General features: G+C 44.7%; 1 protein-coding gene across 1 annotated transcript in view; it reads right to left on the bottom strand.

The window, feature by feature from the left end:
- The window catches only part of arb2a (ARB2 cotranscriptional regulator A), a 150,989-nt gene that overhangs the window by 38,763 nt on the left and 91,731 nt on the right, over window positions 1–20,495 (bottom strand). Inside the window, exons 9-10 of the mRNA XM_076731617.1 lie at window positions 14,535–14,651; window positions 7,411–7,495 (exon numbers count right to left, since the gene is read on the bottom strand). Of these exons, the coding sequence (XP_076587732.1) occupies window positions 7,411–7,495; window positions 14,535–14,651 (202 nt within the window). The remainder of the gene's footprint in view (window positions 1–7,410; window positions 7,496–14,534; window positions 14,652–20,495) is intronic.

Below are 20,495 nucleotides of genomic sequence, written 5' to 3'. Positions count from 1 at the left end.
ACCAAAGGCGGCAGCATTTATAAACCTGTATTTTATGTTTTGCCAAATAACCAATTTTGACAATGACATGCAAAGTGCTGTCCAAATAACAGCACCAAAGAACTTCTGTATGAAAAAATGTAAATGTAATCTTTGCACACTCAATGACAGTTAACCAAGTTGAAAGGCAGGCAATATTAAAAAAAGAAAGAGAAATAAATTTAAAAGCTGGAAAAAACATCAATGTTCATTTATTGTTACTTAGAAACCATTTCCCTTAAAATTTCTTTAAAAGAAGAAAGAAAGAACAATTTTTAAAAAAGCTGGTAAAGATGTTGGAGAAAAAGGGTTTGGAGACAAAATGAAATCAAAGAAAACACAAAGATGACACAACTTTTCTCTCCTGTAAAACTCTGCAGGGTTCACACTCTGTACCCAGACTCATCCTTTCACTCTGTCCTTCACTCATCACACGTTAGTCACTGTAACAAATGTGACATCTCACGCTATCGAGGCTGATTTCCATTGTTTTTGAGTAAATAATGTCATTGATGTCAAATTACATTCATTTTCATTTTGAATGGCTGGTGAATGGATTGCTCTCAAATACTGTACAATCTCAAATGACTATAAAGATAAGATAAAGCAACACGTCACGAACTACACATCAATGCTGAAGAATTACTTGGAGTTACACTTTGACAAGCTCGTACAATTGTTAGCTTAAAGTATCGATCGCTTCACTTCCTCCTGTTTGTCAGTTAAGACAAACAAATGGCAACACCCTCGTCTTGGACCTGTAACAGCGGCTTGTCTATCGACTATGTCGGCATATCTTTGATTCTGATCTGGGTGAAGATAAATGTCTGACAGGAAGCAAAGCGCGTGAATAGATCAATAAACACGGAGCGTCCTCTAGAATTGAATCAAAGTGGTCAAGTCTTTGATTCAAAGGAAATATCCCTGAGAGACGGCAACATACATGACGGAGCAGATAGCCCTGTCAACACGCAACAATGCTGGACCATGACAACGGACTGGGGCAGTGTTGCGTCAAAGGTTGGTTGGTAAGGATCTGCATTTCCATCTGCTTATGTTCTCAGAGGTTGTTATCCCTCAAGGTATTGAGATACGCTTACATCTGGTCAAGGGAAAAACTGTTTAACAGAGTGGAGTCTATTCATTCAAACAAAAATGGAAGTTACTAACTTAAAGAGATTGATGGCAAAAACACCAAAAAGGAGGTGGGTCTTCTTTGGGTATGTGTTCAAAAGAAGGCAATGGAGACACCCTCGTACAAGCTATGTAATCCCAGACGATGCTGTGATAATACGATGAAGATGGCTTGGCATATTGATGTAAAGGCAGTGCAAGCCTCCATGATGATTACACCCCATGCCAACAGCTAACGAGTACTCAGAGTCTGCCAATCAGGACGCACCGTTTGATTTAAACGGTCCAGTCACATGTGCTCATACGTGATACACCACTGGCTGATTCAAAGTCCAATATTTAGCCTTTGCACACTCCAGGCAAAGTGAAATATAAAAGGTATTCTCTTCCAGAGGAGGTCTGCATCTCAGGCTTCAGCTTCAGTGTCATTCTTCATTCATGCCGAAAAGGCTCAGGAACATAAAACTGTTGGTAAACACAGCTCGTTTGCAGATGATTGCATTGTGTTTTTATTTATGTTTTACACAGCGTCCAAACTTTTTTGGAACCGGGGTTGTAAACACAATTACCCAGAATCAAACAAGCTCCCTATTCCCCAGCTGTAACATACCACGAATGTTCCAAATCTAATTTTTAATGTAATGTAAAACAGAATTAAGAACATCAACACAAACAGCAAAGTCTCTTCCACCTAAACACCAGCTGTGCATGACTCAACACTCATCTTGTTTTTTCTTATTTAGCGCAAGTATAATCAGTGTGCTGAGAACATGATAGTATTCCAGAGCTTTTTTTTTTTTTCTACAAACACATCTGACGACAGGGCTTTTTAATTATAAACATATTTATTAGCCTGTCAAAACAGGTTTAGGCTCCTTTATGCGAGTTTACAGACTTCGATCCACAGCCAAACAGATATCAAACTTTACCTCCAGTTTGACATTTCCAGTTTCAGTTATTTTTCAAAGCGTGCGAGTTGTTTCCAGCTCTAACATGGCGTAAATCGTTTGCTATGATTGTAAAACAGTCACTCTTCTGGTGTCTGAGGACAGCAGAAAATCTGGGTATCCACAGACAAAACACCTGGCTGAGAGCACCAATAAAGTCCAGATGGTTATTGTAAAATCAGGCCAATTATTTTTACAAGGGTCAAGAAAGTTTGTTTTGTTCTTGCTGAATAGACAGAGACCCAAACTAATGTGATGGAGTTAAGTTTCTGCAGCTAAACCTGCCCCCCTCTGAGTCTCCAAAACACGAATCACAGACCTCCATATGAAGGAAAAAGGGGATACATAACAAGACCTCTGCAAAGCTCTGCTCGAGTCTCCCTTTCCCACCACACCAACCACTCATTTCTCACAAAACCTTTCTTCTCACCAAGAGCATGCCTTCAATATGACCCCATGGTACAATCGGCCAATCACCACCCTGCTAAGTTGCCTGAGATTTACTCATTGTCAGACATTGTCACTGTTTGACGGTTCTGTATCAAAAGCATATTACTCACAATGAAGCATGACGAAGAGAAAGCCTTGAATCATAGCTCAACTCAAAGAGATCTCTCATAAGGTGGTGTTGTGATTATATGGTTGGAGTTTATGATAAAGTGTAAACACAAATCAAACCAAAAGGTCACTCTGTATCTCACAGATCAGCACTTTAATACCAGTTTCTGACAGACACAGCAATCCCAAAGACATCGGGAGTCTTCGGTGTCAGCATTTTCCACATCACGATGATATGGTCTGCCACAAATGTGACCCAGACAATAGCCTGATGCAACCTCAGTGAATCCTGGTCAAAGGTTAGGGTCCGGTTCAGCACAGTTTACTCGTCTACTTCCTGCAACACTAGCGCAACGTGTGCTGGTCAGGCTAAGAAAACACTGAAACACATATGCGAAAACACAGGCACAAACACACACACATTTCCATGTGATCGTCCATCGAGGCAGCGGACTTCCACCTTACCAAGCTGAAAAAACAGTGGTTGGAGGGGGCGAGGTTAATTTGAGTGGACCCTGAGTTTCCTCTTAAAGAGTTAAGTCACACAAACATCAATCAGACAGTGTGTGTGTGTGTGTGTGTGTGTGTGTGTGGTGAAGAGGTGCAGACAGCTGGAGGTGTTTCACGGTCAGCAGTGCGTGGATCAGGGAGGTGAGGGTTACAGTCAAGTCAAACCTACAGCAGGACAGAGCACATTCGCAATAAGAGCATGAAAACGTGTGTGTGTGCGCGTGAGTGTGCGCTTTGTATCAGCCTGTCTGCTTTTATTCTCAGGCACTCTTTTGTGTCTCTGCGGTATCTTGGTACATTAATAACACTGAGCCACAGAAGTATGAGCCTTAGGTAAAGAAGAAAGGCAGAGTGACCTCCCATGTCATTGCACAGGAATTATTTCTCATTTCTGTAACAATATTGCATCACTTTTCCAGCCAACTCCCTGCTATTTTCACTCCAGATACAAAAATCAAGAAATCCTCTCAGCAGAACCCTCACTTTTAATTATGGAAAACCTGGTCGGAAAGAAGAAAGCAAGGTGGGCACATGGAAAATTACATACAGTAGTGTATTTACGTTGTGAAAGAAAATGAAAGTGAGTCTCTTTCTGCAGTCCATTAGGGTTAATTACAGCCTTGTGTTGGGATGCTTGTAACAGAGCACGGTTGGTAATTAAAGTACAGGTAAGACATTAACTTACTTTTGTTAGCCATTAATCAGTGTTTACCTTCAGAGAGCTCTCCCTTTGTAATTAATAATCAGCTTGGACAATGAGTAATCACCCAAGAGGAAGTTGTGTGCATGTGTGTGTGCTCATGGTTGTCTGTGTTATTAGCAAAGGGGGTTTTCCCACCTTTGAAACAGCATCTCTACTGATCAAACAGCCCATCATCCATCCCTCCAGAAAGAAGTCAGTGAAGTAAGCAAGAAAAACAGAGGAGCCCTTACGAGAAAATAAAAACCACTGTAAGACTGGATTTTTCCTCTGTTTTCATCCATTTATTTCACGTCACTCCCAGTCGCTCCCATCTTGCGTTAATCCTCCTCCTGGCATCTAAACAGCTTTGGAGGTTTGGAATGATTACATCTTGGGAAGGCCTCAGCAACCCCACTTAACCAGCACCCCACTCCTCAACTTATTTCCCTGTCAGCCTGGTAGCTACTCCACCACACACGCACGCACACACACACACACACACACACACACAAACACACACACAAAGGGAGCTTTTCCAGCAGGAGATTGGTTCCACTTTATCTGCATATTGAGCCTGTGTTCGGCGTGCTCCTAACTGATAAAATTCTGCAAGTGTGCCAGGCCACTGCCAAACGCCAGAGCAATGACCTTCTTGGTGGAACAAATTCCTTTTGCAAGATGGAAAAAAAAAACAGAATGGAGAGAAAAGAAGAAAGATTAAGACAAAAAAAAAAAAAAAAAATGAAAGGGAAGGCGTCTAGCCAGTCAAATGCGCAGGGAATGGGTCCAGGTTTTATCGCATTTAAAACAAGAAATGGAGATGTTAGCGGACACCCCCGCTACGCGTCGTCCTCCCTCCCTCTCTGGGTCCTTCCAGGCCCGTCAGAGTGCCATGCTGGTATACCGGCGTTGCTTCACAGATGATTAGGAATAACAGACAAGCTCTGCCTCCACTTCTCCCTGCCTCCTTCTGCCAAGAGTCTACCAGCATGGAAAACACAATCATCATATCATCACTGCACCACACAGGGAGGCCGAACGCAAGCGGGGGGAGGGGAGGGGGAGACGTATAGAGAAAGTCCGAAACAGAAGAAGAGTAGAAGGAGAGAGAGAAGAGAAACTTGTCCTTCAACCTGCCCCTCCATCGTGCTGCCTGACCAGTCTCAGTGCGTATATTTAAGCACACATCCAATCCTCTGCTAGCCTTCAGACATCATAGTGTGTGTGAGGGTGTGTGTGTGTGTGTGTGTGTGTGTGTGTGTGTGTGTGTGTGTGTGTGTCTGATCACATGCCATTCTCCACAGCAGCCGAGTCGCCCCAGGCCCGGCTCAGTCTGGCTCCACACGAGAGCCGTGGTTCACACTGTGATGTGTGTGTCTGCGTATGTGCATGTGTGTTTGTGTGTGCATGACGACAAGGATTCACCGGTCTGGTCTGTGTTCCTGGGACACTTAGTGGTCAACCCTGAACCCCCCCCCCCAACATACACACACACATACTCGTACCATAGCAACCCAGACAACAGCAGTCGGTAGCTGAAGAGGTGACTGTTGGGAGCTGTATGTGTGTTGATTGAAGTGCTGGGCCATGATGCCCTGACAGCCTTCCCTCAACCTTCTCTCAACCTCGTCACCTCTGCTGCTCTGCTGTGACTCTCACCACAAAGGCTGCTGCCTGTGAATCTGCCAGGCTGCCAAGGACACAAAGACGACTGAGACAACCTTTGACATCAGAAGCTGCCACCAAAAGACCAGAGACAAGCAGAGTTGGCAGCTCTGTTAACAGGCCAGAGACTCTGATCTATTCAGCTTGGTTAAAGTAGCAAAAGTCAATAGAGCACAAGTCAATAGTGCATACATACAGATGGACGCTGTGTCAAACAGGTCTGCGTTAGGACAATGTCAGGCATGCCAACAGTTTCAAAAAGTAGACCTTGATATCTTGGCTCAAAGGTTGCTGCCTTTTGACTGACGAGCAGTCACCGAGAAGAGACATAAAACATCAAGGTAAAAAACTGACATTTGGACATGAAAATACAGTATGGGTTTTGTATTGAAGGCTAGATGACATTTCAAGGAGCTGATTCACTGGTAGATGTTAAGGCCACCCACCCACACAGCTCCATGTGGAACATGGTGTTTTAGTGACCGAGGTGAGATAGCAGTGTTAGAGATGTATTCACTGACATGTGGAGCATGTGCGAGATGACCTATACATTCACCGTGATGTCACCGAGGGGCTTTAAAGAGACCCAAATCACAAAGCGGGACCACCGGAGCGATGATGGAAATGAGCGATGAGACAAGGATGAGAGGGAGCAAGCTGGTTTGTGTGCACTCGAAACAATCGATGCTTAAACATACACACAAATTAGAAAGAAGTGCATTCAAGACTTGACTGATATGACTGATATTTCCTGTTCAAAGCTTGACTTTCGTATCTGTGTGCGCACGTCTGTGCGTGCATGCCTGCATGTGTGTCACTCTTCAAACAACACTGCAATCATCATCTCTTATCAACGCTCATGTTGAGGATTACAGCTTTCATCCCTAATCCTACATTAAGGACACATTCTCATGATGGCCGTGACATCATCAAGGCCAGTCAACTGCAGAGAGGGCACAGGGACAGGAAGCCAAACACCACAGGAGAGGATTAATGAATACAGGAGACAGAGGAGATGATGAAAAAGAAAGAGGGCGCGACAAAGAAGACGAAAATAGAAACAAAATCAAACGGTACGTTTCGGCGTGAGACAGCCTCCGTTTCTGTGTGTTTGTGTTTCAAGATAATCTGCCACTGCTTCAGTTTCTCAGTTTCTCTGACAATGATCCTTCTCAATCAGCCCTACTAAGACCTCCAATCTACCCGACACACACACACACACACACACACACACACACACACACACACAGAGACAAGAACAACTACTGTCAACATACACACCACCCTGCACTTACTGAACCCTGATAATCTTCACATTCTCCCTTTGCGCTGCTGTAAGCCTCTGATGAGCACATATACGGACATACGACGAACACCGAGGAACGTATCTGTACTTTGCACATCTGTCACTTTTTGTGGAAGTCTGCGACCAGTGACATAGAGTCTAATAAAACCAACTAAACCGGAGAATACTGCCAATGTTTAGGCCACATTTGTGGTCAGTTAATGAACATTTAATAGATTTTTCAGTATTTCCATGACTGAAAATCACCAGTCAAAACTCATACTTAACCCACAACTGTAATTATTGCAACATCACTGGTTGTGACCGTCTGGCAGTGCCAGTTTCTCAGTACTCCCGACTACAGCGACCAACTATAAGACTCACAATGCAACCCAGATTTTATGCTTCATCTTTGTCAGCAGAATAAACACTTGCCTTGGCTAACACTGACATGCTGCAGATTGCATGCAGGTGAAGGTCAGATCATTTGGACGTAGTGTGCCAGCATTGTTCAACAGTCTTGAGGTCAATCAAGTCAAATTCCACCAACAATCACTGCATTTGGAAACTGAAAGTGATCTCAGATTATATAGTAAGTAGATACTCGATACCTGCAGAGACTCGGGGGCAGTCTGGCAGCATGGGATCCAGTGGTGTGTCCAGGGGCTCTGGACTCGATACCCAGTTACAACAGTGCTGTAAGGAAAGGAAAAAAGAGGTTGACAGGTGAAAACTCTGAGGACAGGTTCTCTATGTCGCTTCTACAAAAACTAAAAATGACTTCCACATGGACTGCTTATGGCACATGGAGGGTTTGTGTAAACGAGTACGTGGCAGCCAGCATCCTCCATTATTAGTCCCACAAACACAAAGGAATATATGCTCAAAGACGGAAATATAGTAGAGGAAGGAATTTGGATGTAAAAATGTATGTCTTTCATCTTGATGCTTCCAAAGTTATTTGTTTTCTTTATGGAAATATAGCAAGTTTAATTGAAATGTGGAGGAAGAAAGGGAGAATGGAGAGAAAATGGGAGGCGAGGGAGACAAAGAGAAGCGGGACAGGTGCGGGGGACAAGGAGGAGAGACAGTAGGCGAGAAAGAGATGTGCGTGTATGGCGGAGAGTGGTGGAGTGGAGGGGGGGAGAAAGAGAGACGGGAACAAGCAATTAAAAGCTCTGTGACATGTTGCTCAGACAGCTTGGCATTTGTTTGTGGTGGAGAGCTGAGGCCTTCTACCATGCTAGATCAGTGGGCGCCCTGGGGGAGGGTGTCTGCCCAGCTTGCTGACCCATAACCCCCTGCAAACACCCTGAGTCCTCTCAAACCCCCTGTGGTTGACAACTCTACTGTCAGAAAGAGGAGAAGACCTCTTTATCCGTTTTTTGCTGTCTTCATCTTCCTGTCTGTGTGGCGTTCCCTCTTTCTACCTACTGGGTTATGTCACACATCAGATGATGAAACCTAATGTTCAATTAATTAACTGTATGATTGCCAGGCTACAAAACAACTCACTGTTCTCATGCTTGGAGTTTTCATTCTCTGGGTCAGCAGATGACAACACATCAAAGCGTGTTTTCCCTTTTGACGGTGCAATGTGGATTGGTATGCTGCGGCTTGTAAGGTTAGTACAAAAACAAGAAAAAAGGGAGAGAGGGACAGAGGGAGGCCGAGGAGGAATGCTTGGAGAAGACGTTCTCCAGATAAGATAAAAGTTCAATAGAAGAAAGAGAAAATGTAAAGAGATTAGAATGTGCAGCTGGCGTCCTTCTGAATCACTGCTTATCTGCCCTTGTTTACTTTCACCCTGGCCTCCTGACAGTCATTACAGTGTTGTGCAAGCTTGTGTGTGCGTACGTGCTTGTGCGTGTGGGTCAGTGATTGCATTGCAGGGGGTCTCCCACGAAGACGTGTAGCGTTGTGAACCCTTCAGACTCAAACACACACACACACACACATGCTTTCGCATTTTTGCCCTCAGCAACCCTGACTCCCAAGGCCCTGAGAGAGGAGGGACTGGATACACAAATCTGTGAAACTCCCATTTCAACCCCTCTAAAAAAAGACACTCCATACATGCAAAAAATTCAGGGTCACGGCAAACTTCTGCTTTCGTCCACCATGTAACACAAACACACACACACAGTGCTCACACATGGGCTGATGTTCTTCTGTACGAACATGCAAACGCACACAGGGACACTGAACAGACTTGATGGCTAACTGAGCACCTCTTGGCTGCTGTTTTTGGTCTGTATAGGTTTCTGGAGCTCCGTTAAGCTAAATGTCTCCTGTTGCCATCTGCTTATACTACATCTCTGTTTGTCCCACTGTGATTCATTTATTTCAAGCTTACGGAGAAATATAGAAACTCATTGCAAGAGATGATGATGATGAAACATCTGGCCCATCAACGCAAGGCAGATATCAACAAGTACATAGTACGGATAGCAACAAGTAAACAAAATTCATGTGGGAAATGTGTATGAAAAGGTCTGTTATTAAATGAAAGTTTGGCTCATGTGTGATTCATTCCTATCCAATCCAAAGAAATAAAAATCAACCAAAGTACAAGCTGGATTCGCCTCTTAAGCAGCACGAATGCCCTTTCACTCTCTTCCTCTATATTTAATTTCTTCAACCCTGTCAATCAAAAGCCAGTCGGTAGGGGTACAGCAAGAGGAGCCAGAGAGGTTGAAGACAGATCGGCAGAGAGATGTGGGGAATGGAGGGGAGGATGATGGAGGGTTTAGTGTTGGGGGAAGATGACAAGTCATCTTGGTAAACAGTGGCATATTGTGTATTTTTAGATCCTTTGCTTTGCCCTCGATGTGCTCTCCTCTGAGCCGGGGCTTTAGGGCACAGCGTTGTAGCGCAGCGCAGAAGCTGTGGGGCTCCTTGACTGCTACATCAAGTGTCTCATTGTATCTCCTTTAATTCATTCAGTCTGTCTCAAGGAAGATGTCAGCTGGGCTGTGGAGCAGTGGGCTGAAGGCGGCTGGATAGAGGGGAAGGAGGGGAGTCTTTCAAAGGGCCCTGCTCCCTCCCCCCTTCACCTCCACCATCACCACCATTGGAGGCAGGGAGGCCGGGGTTTGAATAGATTTGTCAAGGCAACAACACACATGTGCACACAAACTCTTGCATAAATGCACACACACACGCGCGCGCACACACACACACACACACACACACACACACACACACACAAAGTCCCAGTGCTGTGGGAGACCGCAGGCATAACAGCAGTCACATAAAGGCAAGGCCTGCTGGCTGGGATTAGAGAAGGGCGACGTGACAAAAGGATGGCACATCACATCGGCTGCCTCTGACGCATAGCATCATCACTTCAAGCAGCTCGTCCGCCGATCAATGGTGCCATTGAACTAAAGGCAGACAGAGAAACAAACATGTAAACAGATTTGACTCTTCCCCCACCTCTGCTGCTCTGTGCATGTGTGTCTGAGTGTGTGTGTGTGTTTGGATTTGTGCAGGATTTACACGCATATATATACCCATGCGTGCGCACACACACACACACACACACACACACAGCGAGAGACATTGTTGCACAACGCTCTTTGTTTCACGTCGCCATCACCCACATTATGCAGACAGTTTTAAAAGATCCTTCAAAGTGGTGAGTTAGAGGCTGGTGTTAAGTGCTAAAGCTAACCTTTAAAGGAGAATTTCAATGTTTTTCATGAAACAGGGCTATCTTTGCAATAGAAAGACGCAAATATTTTTGGAATTGGAAGAAGGGCTGTGGGCTAAACAGTAACACTAAAATGTAAAAATAGGCAATGTGGGAACATAATCTTAATTCCCATTTGATCAGCACTGCCAGGTGGGAAAGTTTGATTTGAGTTTCGTGTCGTGAGCCACCCCTCTCTCGATACAACTGCCGCTCTCACTCCTTGGCTCCGTGGAGGCGGGCATACAAAAATGCCAAAGTAAAATCGGTAGTTCCAACACTGGCCAGCAAAACTCTGACTTTCTGGCAAAGCTCTGGGTGCAGGCAACACTGTGGGAAATTTACTATTGTTCATTTACATACACTACCCACATTATAAAGACACAGAGCCGGCTGAAAACAGTGTACACTGAGGGTATGAATGATAAGCAGGTGTCAGCTCTACCCCTCAACCCCTGAAAAATACTTTGAAGTGCTCTTTGTTACGTGTATATGTGTGTGATTGTGTGTCTTTGTGTGTGCGTGTGTGTGTGAGAGATCCACCACCTGCTGCATTCTGCAAGTCAGCGTGGAAGCCAGCCTGCTTCTTTCACATAAACACCGACCACACATGCACACGCACACTCAGGGAGTAATGGACACAAAACGCTGCACTCAGCTGATGGCAGGGTGATCTAATGGAGCCTTCATGAGGACCAAATAGGTCTCTCATGGGTGTCCATATCCACTACACAGTAAGTGTCACAGGAGTGCACACACAGTGCCTTTAAAGAGGGATGCGTCCGCCCTGCCTGCATTCAAATAACAGAAAACGCACTGTGAACTAAAACTGGCCAGAATTCATTAACAGCCTTTTATCATCACAATGCAAAAAAAGGATAAAAAAAAACTTGATAGAGAGGATGATTAAGTACTAAAATAAGTTTAAAAACGATCCTTTTGAATCTGAATGCAAATCTTCAAACACAGCCAGCGGAGGATCTGTATTTACCATCGTACACAAGTGGCTCCATTCAATCATAAAACAGGATTTGAGCCTCTTCCCTCTGAAAGCACACGGGGCTGATTCCCATGATAGGAACTCTGTGCTAAGTGTACAAAAGTCTCCTAAACCATAACACACATGACAGCCTGCAACCTAACTTTTCAGAAAGTAGTCCCGGGTATCAATTCTTGCTCACTCTCTCTGTGTCTGTCTCTCTCCCACCTCCTACAGTTGCTGTATAATCTCTATGGATTAGGATGGTTTATTCATGACCATAGTGTACTCTGTATGTGTGTGTGCATGTGTGTACGTCTGCGTGTGTGTGTGTGTGTGTGCACTCTGGGCAGGCCACTAGAGTGTGACAGCAGGCCAGCACAGTGACAGGAGACACCTTGGAGACTGTGACAGGCTGCCAGCTGTACACCATCATTCGCATTTCTCTCTCTCACTCACTTCTCCTCACTATGCTACTCATCTATCTCCACATACATCTCTTCATCTCCTCTCCTCCATCTGTATTCACTCCATTCACATCCTACCTGTCTTTTTGTTTTTCTTTTCCACAGCTCTGCCCTGCGCCTTCTCGGCGGCAGTCAACGGGATTTAAATAATTGAACGTTTCTCATACTTTATTTCTTTGCCTATTTCTCTTTCTGTCTCAGTCAATGGGTGAATCTTTCTATCTCTGCCTCTGCTTATTCTCCCCCTTTTTCCTTTTCTCTCACCTTCACTCCGTGTTTTGTCTCCTGGCAGTGACGTCAGTTGGCCCTCGTCTGACCCATTTGGTCTATATAACCTGGCCCAGCGGGCGCTGATCTCTAAATCCCATCTCCTCTCTTTTACTCTCCTCCTCTCATCGCTCTATCCCACCATCCAGTGACCTCTTGAACCCCAGAGGGAGGGAATTATCTTGGTCCGAGGAGAACAGAGCAGTGCACTGCTGGGGTGCGCTGACCTCACATGCACCCACTCATACGGGCACCCATATTTATACACCACCCAGGGCATTATTCAGGTTCACTGCTAGCTGTGATGTGCAGCACCTTCTGGGCTGCCCTCCCCGTGTGTGTGTGTATGTGTGGTTTGTGCTTATATCTGAGTGTGCAATGCAAATATTGTTTACGTTCCCAATCCAGATGTGCATGGGTTATTGATATAGCATCCTTTAAAAGCAGCACTGCATGCATCTACTGTCAGGGTCTGCATGTGTATGTGCGTGCAGATTGTGTGATCATTCGAAGCCAAACATCAGGAAAATGAGCCAATGATAGAAACCTTTAGCCGAGAGCCATGGGATTAGCATATTGGGTGGAACACAAAGGGAGTCTGACCTTTTGGTGGAACCACTGCGCAAACGCAGCATTGGTTTCTAATGTAAATGACTGGGACAGATTAGATTTTGGATTCACCTCAATCCTCATGTTGACCTGAGGGCTTGTTAACTAGCGCTGCCATCCATGCCCAGAAGCCAGTGATGTGATGAAGTACTGAATATGAGTAACACAACTGAAGTTATCAGTTTTTAAATAAAAGACATGATTTTTGTTAGTTTCCCACCTCAGTATTAATACAATAATCTACATCTCACTTCTGATCTACAGTATTTAATCTTTGTCCTCATCTGAAATTAGCAGAGACAATAAGTGAGTACCCATTCATTGAGACGTTAAAACATATTTTTTACTGTTTTTAAATAAATGGATGTCACAATTTACATAACGAACCCAAAGGTCCCTGTGAGAAATACATAGAGTATAAAGATTGTTTTGGAATCAGCAACAAGTAATGACTTATAGAATAGTGAGCCCCAAAACTGTGACAATTAAGATTTGAAAGAAAGATGAAGTATACATTTCCTTCTTATCTGTTTTTTTTTTTGTTGTTGTATCATTGAGAAGGACATAGCATAGGTGTGCTGCTGTTTCCCTCAAGAAAAAAATCCCTTTAATTAGGCAGGCTCTTCTCTTAATTCAGCCAAAAAAGGACTGTGGGTTAATGAGTACGAGAGAGAGTGAATCCTTGCCTGTCCCCTTCCTCCGGCTGGACAAAGAAGGTTATTTCAGATTTATTGTTCAGGGTAATCATCACAAATAGAAAATCACTTAACATTCCAATTATGCTGTGTCCCGAACATCCCTTAGATGAATCAAAAATAGGAAATGCCAGACAAGGAGAAGGGGGCCAGTGCAACCTTGAATCCCCACCACTCAAACTAACACACATACACATTCAGAGAAAACTGACACACACTTGAGCGCACCAACCAAACACACATGCGAAATGGGAGATGACAGAAATAGCCAAAAACAAAAGGCAAGGGATATAAAAGAGGATGTAATACAAATAAAGGTATGGTTTGTGTGTGCGAGCCATTTTTGTGTATATGTGTGTGTATGCTGTTTGTGTGTGTGTGTGTGTGTGTGTGTGTGTGTGTGTGTGTGTGTGTGTGTGTGTGTGTGTGTGCACGCGCGCGCACATGACATTTGCATCTCTGGCTCTCAAGCAGCTCTGGTCTTGGATGGTCCTCATCTGTATGTGCATACTGAGTGAGCCCAGGTGCTGCGTATGGCGCAGAGGTCACACCAGAAAGGGCAAGAGCTAAAATGAAGCTAACACAACTGCACACGTGCACTCTATCTCACATGCTTATCCACAAGCACGTACAAACACATGCATGCATGCACATATGCGTGCCCGGCCGCGTACACACGCACCATCGAGGGTTAACTGTCTGAGTTATTCATTGACATGCACCCATGAAGAAAAAGTGGGGGCTGATTTAAAAAAAAAAAAGAAAGAAGAAGAAGACAGAGAGGGAAAACATGCAAACAATGGTTCTCTATGACTTCTAAGGCTAGCTATTGGTCAGGGGTACCTGTGTAGGTCAGCAGGGTTTTGCATGGAGAAATTAGAGAGGAGCAAAATCTGAGAGACCCCAGCTCACCGCTGGGAGAATTTACATGATGAGATGGGAGCTCAGGAATGGACTCCTGTACAGGTTGCGGCGCCTTTGTTTGCCTTCAGTGTGTGTATTTGAGCATGTGTGCATATTTCACCTGCTGCATCCAGTCCTGCGTGCCTTTGCTGGTCTCCTGTAGCCAGATGTTGTGAGCGGAGTCGGTCAGAGCCACAGCACACACTCTGTTCTTCACTTGCATTTCCCTCTGATTCATCTGCCACAACAAGCAAATCGAATTTGTGTTAGTCACCCATGCAGCATGTTAATGACACAGTCACTGCTGAGGAGGATACCGGTTGTTTCAGACGACACTTGAAGAACAAAGACGCCTTGTGCTGTAAGAAATATAATATCCTCAGATTTTTGATTGCATAGATGTGAATAAAATCATTTTAATATGACATACCCACTATGTCAATAGACATTTGCCAAAAAAAAAATGTATTCCCTGTCCAACATACACTGTCAGCCTACTCCTCGGACCACGGTAGCACTGGCTCAGTGAACAGCTTTGTAACCAGCGGATACAGACTCAACCTGGTGTATAGCATAATGTTATGAAGTGAAATATGAAAGAGCTGTTCCACCAGAGCGTGTCCTTGTCACGTTCTGTGCAAATGTCCTTTCCCGTGCACGTTCAAATACCTCGGCCTCCATCCTTAATACCCTTTCCCTTCACGTCACAGAGAATGTGGCGTCCACAGACCCGTCTTCCTATTCCCCTCTGAATGTCAACGCCAAGGAAAATGTCACACAAAGAACTTGTTACCGCACTACAATAGACTTCCCACACCGCTGGTCCCACCCCAAGGAGTACTGCAGCCAGGCCTTGGGAATGAGCCGATTCACTCTGCTTTGCTTTAAGATAAAACGGGAAGAACAGGGAACAGGACTTGCAACAATAGGTTAACAATCACTTAGTGTATACGTGTAGTGAAGCTGGGAAAGAGACCGGTGGATGGCGGATGGGCAGAGCGCTGCAGAACAGCACTAAGTTTAGTGATTACGTGGCCATCTACACATGGTGCTAAGGCAGTGCAGACCACATTTTTACTACATTAAAATTTCATCTTAAGTGTCATCTAAAGGAAGGAAAAACTTGGCAGTGCGCTGAACTACTGGACTTCTTTTGGGCTTAAAATGGTAATGGTGTTTATGGCTTGGTGCCTGTGAATAAGACAGCGGGAGATCTAGGTAATATTAAAGCTAAGGCAGGGCTTAGTTGGTGCTTTCATGTAAGAATAGGATAAATATTGGCTAGTAAAAGCCCAAGTGTAATAAAACAAAATAGGGCTGGGGCTTGGGCGGGCGTAGAGGGTTTAAGCTGGCGCTATGATATGAATCTGACACTCAAAACTGGGGCTAACTGGAGCAATCACCCATCTTATACACATTCACAGACAAGTAACGCTGGTCATCTGTAGCCAGCCAACTCTGGCTGGCTGGCTGTACATCAAAATGACGGTGTGCATTTGAATACATCCTCCCTTGCCCGGCCAAATTAAAGTGGGAGTGTATCGAGATAAATGGAATCTATTAAGGCCCTAAGGACTCATACATCATACAGCTGTTAAGGCTTCCACGGGAGCGTCTTCACCAGGGTGCAGAATAGAGCGGACTGACAGGGGACGTACGACCATAAGCATGAAAAAAGGGCACAACTGCAAAGACAGACAACAAAAGAAGACAGACGCTGCACATGTATGCAGTGTATGCTCACACAAAATCTTACAATCACACACACAGATACACACTCCTCTCTCTACTCCACCCTCATCCACGCTTGGTTGAAAAGCTTTCCTCTGGCAGAACTGGGCCCGTGGGAGCAGCAAAGTCAACCTTTTAAAACTGGAGGTGTCAGTCAAGGTCCTGTTTTCTGGCGCTAGCCAAACGGGCCAGTCCTTGAGTGTAGGGGCTGCTAGCAGAGGCCAGGAAACAGGAGGCAGTGGACCGACTGCCCATGGAAAACGCTAAGTCCATGACTTCAAACCAGTCAAAAACATCCCAAGTCTGGGCAGAAAACATTTTTTCCACTTTCCAAGTGGATAAATCGGTCTCTACTTGCTCCTATTGTATGCTTCTTCTGGGTCCAACATTTTTGGGTTTTGGATGGAAAATGCACTTAACATGGGTAGGGTTCACTGGCTATCACTGGTATATTAAAACTACAACTGAAGCATAATAAATTTGCAAACTTGCGCCAAAGTGAAGTGTATTTGCCAACCTGTCACTAATGACAGGTTGTTTAAGTCTTTTTCTAAAATAATGTTGGCATGCCACTTTTAACACAAAGTACTTCAGAGATAACAAAGGATATGCAGATAGATAGAAGCCAGAGATAGAATAATGACTAAAGACAACCAGAAGTGTGTGCATGAATGTCTGCATGTATGGATGTGTGTAGGAATGAGTGCGCGCAGATATGAAAGCGCTGCTCAACAGAGGGGCAGTTCAGTGGAGCAGCGAGTGAATGACTGACAGTGGTTGGACAAAGATAAAGGTATGTACAAAGGAAAGCACAGCTGGTAAGGTGGGAGTGAAGCTGGGTTGTAGATGGTACTGGAGGGATACATCTGGAATACTAGCCTAAAGTATCGAGACGGTGCATGATTAATCTCGTGTCGACAGACTGTTTCATCAAGCCAACAGATGACTGGAGAAAATGCTGAAAAAAGAATGAAATAACGAGACCTTTGGAAAAACCTAAAGCAGCCTTTCAAAGTGATTAGATTCAGCACCTCTGGATGCTTTCTGGGAGGTAAAAACAAGCTGATTTTACCAGTTTGAAATACAAAGAAAAACCACTTTGCCCGTCTCTAACTAACTTCTGAGCTCAACTTTCTCTGGGATTTGCTATTCAAAGATACTGACACGGTGTTGTGTACTTGCTGAAATGAGGAGTGAAAATAAATCAGCAACTCTCACCAAACAAAGTCTGTTTTCTTTATGATGCCTCAACTGAAGATTAAAGACCAGAGAACCAGATCCCGACACTGGCTGTATCAATCACTCGCTCTGACAGCTCTCATTGCTGGAATGCCTATAAACATATGGTTGGCTGTGGTAACAGTTGGGATAATAGGTTGACAAATAATGACTCCAGGAGAGATCGCTCTGCGCAGTGTGGCCCTAAACCACATTGATTTTGACACCACTGGGTCCCATGTTTTACAAGCCACAAAGACAACTGTGGTTAGCTGCATGTTGAGAGTGAAATCTAAGCATGTCTGTGTCTTCTGCGAGGTGGCCGACACTCAAGGTTCACTCGCAAACCAGTCGGAACCTCGAAGCTCACGCTCCCAAATGGGTAGCGATGTAAGCTGTCTTATCATATGACTCATCGTGTTATAATTTTTACACCATGTTAGCCTGTGAGTTAGTGTTAGCCGTCTTTATCCAGAATGTTAAATGTGCTAATCCACTATGTAACCGCAGGCTGCAGCTTTAACAAGGAAACAGGCCAGCTGTTGTGATCAGTCTTGTATCGGACAGGGAAAAAGGAAGAGGAACATGTGGAAATACTTGTTGAGCTAAAACCAACACGCAGATGTTGAGACATTTGCCGCCTCTCTGCTGGCCTTTCCTTTAACGCCGAAGCAGCTGGATGTGCAGAGTAAAGTTCGGGTGGGGGTTGGACATGGTGGTGCTTGAGTGTAAAAAAAAAATGTAATGAAAAGGCAGAAGGTTATAAAAGGGAGCTGAATGGATATCAAATGTAGTATTGAAAGAGGAAAAAGGAAGGAAAATGGGAGAAAAGGCAAGACAGATAAGAGACAGACAGGGAGATGTGCACAACAAAGGATATTTATGAATGTTTTATTGATCCCCATGAGGAAAATTCTCTTTTCCCTTGGCCCACTTCAGAGGAGGAGCAGGCCACAGGGTCAGCTTCAGAACAGCATCCCTGAAGCGAGTGGGCTTTCACCGTCTTTAAAACATAAGCACAAGTTTAAGCTTAAGAAGAAACGATGTGTCCCATCACAAGAGTCCTCAGCTTGAAGGGCAGCCTCTTTACTCACCGGAGCACCTTGATGAAATGTTTGTCATCACCCCGATGTGCTTCATCTAACATCTGCACCATTATAAGCTTATAAGTCTAATTCAGTCAAATTATCAAGGCCGTTTTGACATCCTAATTTAGCGTGCCACAAAAAAAAAAAAAAAAAAAGTCAAAGATATTTCTTAACCCATTTCTGTGCCGAGCGGTTTTTAAACACACTCCTTCACTGTGATTCGGGTTTAATTTCAACGGCACATTGCGTTTACATTCCCCTAAACCACGATAACAAAGCTGAGTCACAGCTGATGACGCAAACCTGAGTTCACCCCCACCCCGCGTACATTCAAACTCTGGATGAACTGAAATCCCTCTCCCTCTCTTTCCCGCTCTCTGTTTCTTCCTCATGATTTCTTGTCTGACTTCTCCGCAGAGGGCCTGGTTGCTATAGAGACCCACAAACATCACAGATTTCTGACCCCCTGGTTGGCACATTTCAACTAAATCCAGCTTTTCACGAGCTCTATGAAATAGCCAACCCCCACACATTTGGAGCCACTCAAACACACGCAAACACACCCCTGTATCTTGTACCTGACCTCTCACATGGCCCTCAGCAAAGTACAGTGGTTAACGCTTTAAGCTGCTTCCTGCTGCAAAGCCAGCTAATTGCTAGACTTTTGTTGTGCATAATCTTATTTTCGCCACTGACGTAGAATGTGATATGCAACGGGTGTGTATGAAGGAGGGAAAGGGGGCATATTAATCATGTTTATTTATCTGGACGAGGAGTTGAAATAAGCGACGAGACATCATTTAACAGCATGCTAAGCTAATCTCTGGTCGAGATAAATACTTCATTTCTCTCCTCTCCCTGTGACGCTCCCTTGCTCGCGACTGCTCCGCTGATGGTACATCTAAACACCGGCAATAATAAAGACAATTATTTAGGCCTTTGATAATTATGTGTCAAAGGCAGCGAAAGCCACTAGATAATTGGGCAAAAACTGAATGGTAATCCACAATGGAGATCCCCGTGGGGAGACGGGCAGACTTATCCCTAGAAAGAATGCAGAGCGAGAAAAAAGAGAGAAACGGCAAAGACAGAAAGATGAGAGCTCTTTAAGGGGCCTTGCTCACTGTCAGATAGTCAATGTGAAAAGCCACAATTATACAGAGAGAGAGAGTGCGGATGGAGAGCAGCAAACAAGAGAAAGGAAAACAAGAGATAGAGAGAGGATGGCAGAGAATGAGTGAGAGAGAAAAAGACAACAAAATGTTGAGTGTTAGTGGGAGTGAGCAAAGACTGAGCAGAGGCCAAGGGGAAGGAGGAGAGAGGGAGAGAGAGAGAGGGGGAGAGAGAGGGAGAGAGAGAAGCGCCCCGTGACGATGCCAGTCAGAGACGAGGCTTATAATGTGGCTGCGCCATGCACTGCCAACAGCCACAGATAATCTAGGACTACCCACTGAGCACTGAAGCACTGCTTAAATATTTGATTGATTAACTGTCCTGTTGCTGCCAGAGAGTAAGAGGAGAGCATCAGAGAAGCCAGGGCGAACACAGAAAAAACAAACAAACATGTATGCGGGTGCACACCGGAAGGTTGGAAAACACATGGCGCAGACACGCTAACACATACACCCCCATAAATCCCTACACGCCAACATTGGAACAGGAGCACAAACACAAACACACACAGACATGTACACATTGCAAGCATGTGTAGAGTCTGCAAAGACAGTGGCAAGGGCTGGAAAAACAAACACAGAGGCTGACTGATGCTCTGGCAGCGAGTTTTTCAATCATAAAGCGATGAGGACAATAGACTTATGATACACAGTGGTTAAGTTGATGATCCTCGGTTGAATTTGGCTTTTAATGACCACCACAGGGATGATGTTTACGCGCTCTCTCTCTTATTCCTATCAGTGTGCGACTGTTTGCTGCTAGCAGTTGATCTCGGGTCACAGGGGGGTGGATAAGAGTGGAAGAGCAGCATGTTCAGCTACCTACCCTGTCTGTGACACACACACAAAACACACTCATCCCTATTCGTTCCT

The sequence above is a fragment of the Chaetodon auriga genome, chromosome 5 (genome assembly GCF_051107435.1).
Source record: "Chaetodon auriga isolate fChaAug3 chromosome 5, fChaAug3.hap1, whole genome shotgun sequence".
Taxonomy (NCBI): domain Eukaryota; kingdom Metazoa; phylum Chordata; class Actinopteri; order Chaetodontiformes; family Chaetodontidae; genus Chaetodon; species Chaetodon auriga.
This window is presented reverse-complemented; position numbering and strand designations above follow the sequence as displayed.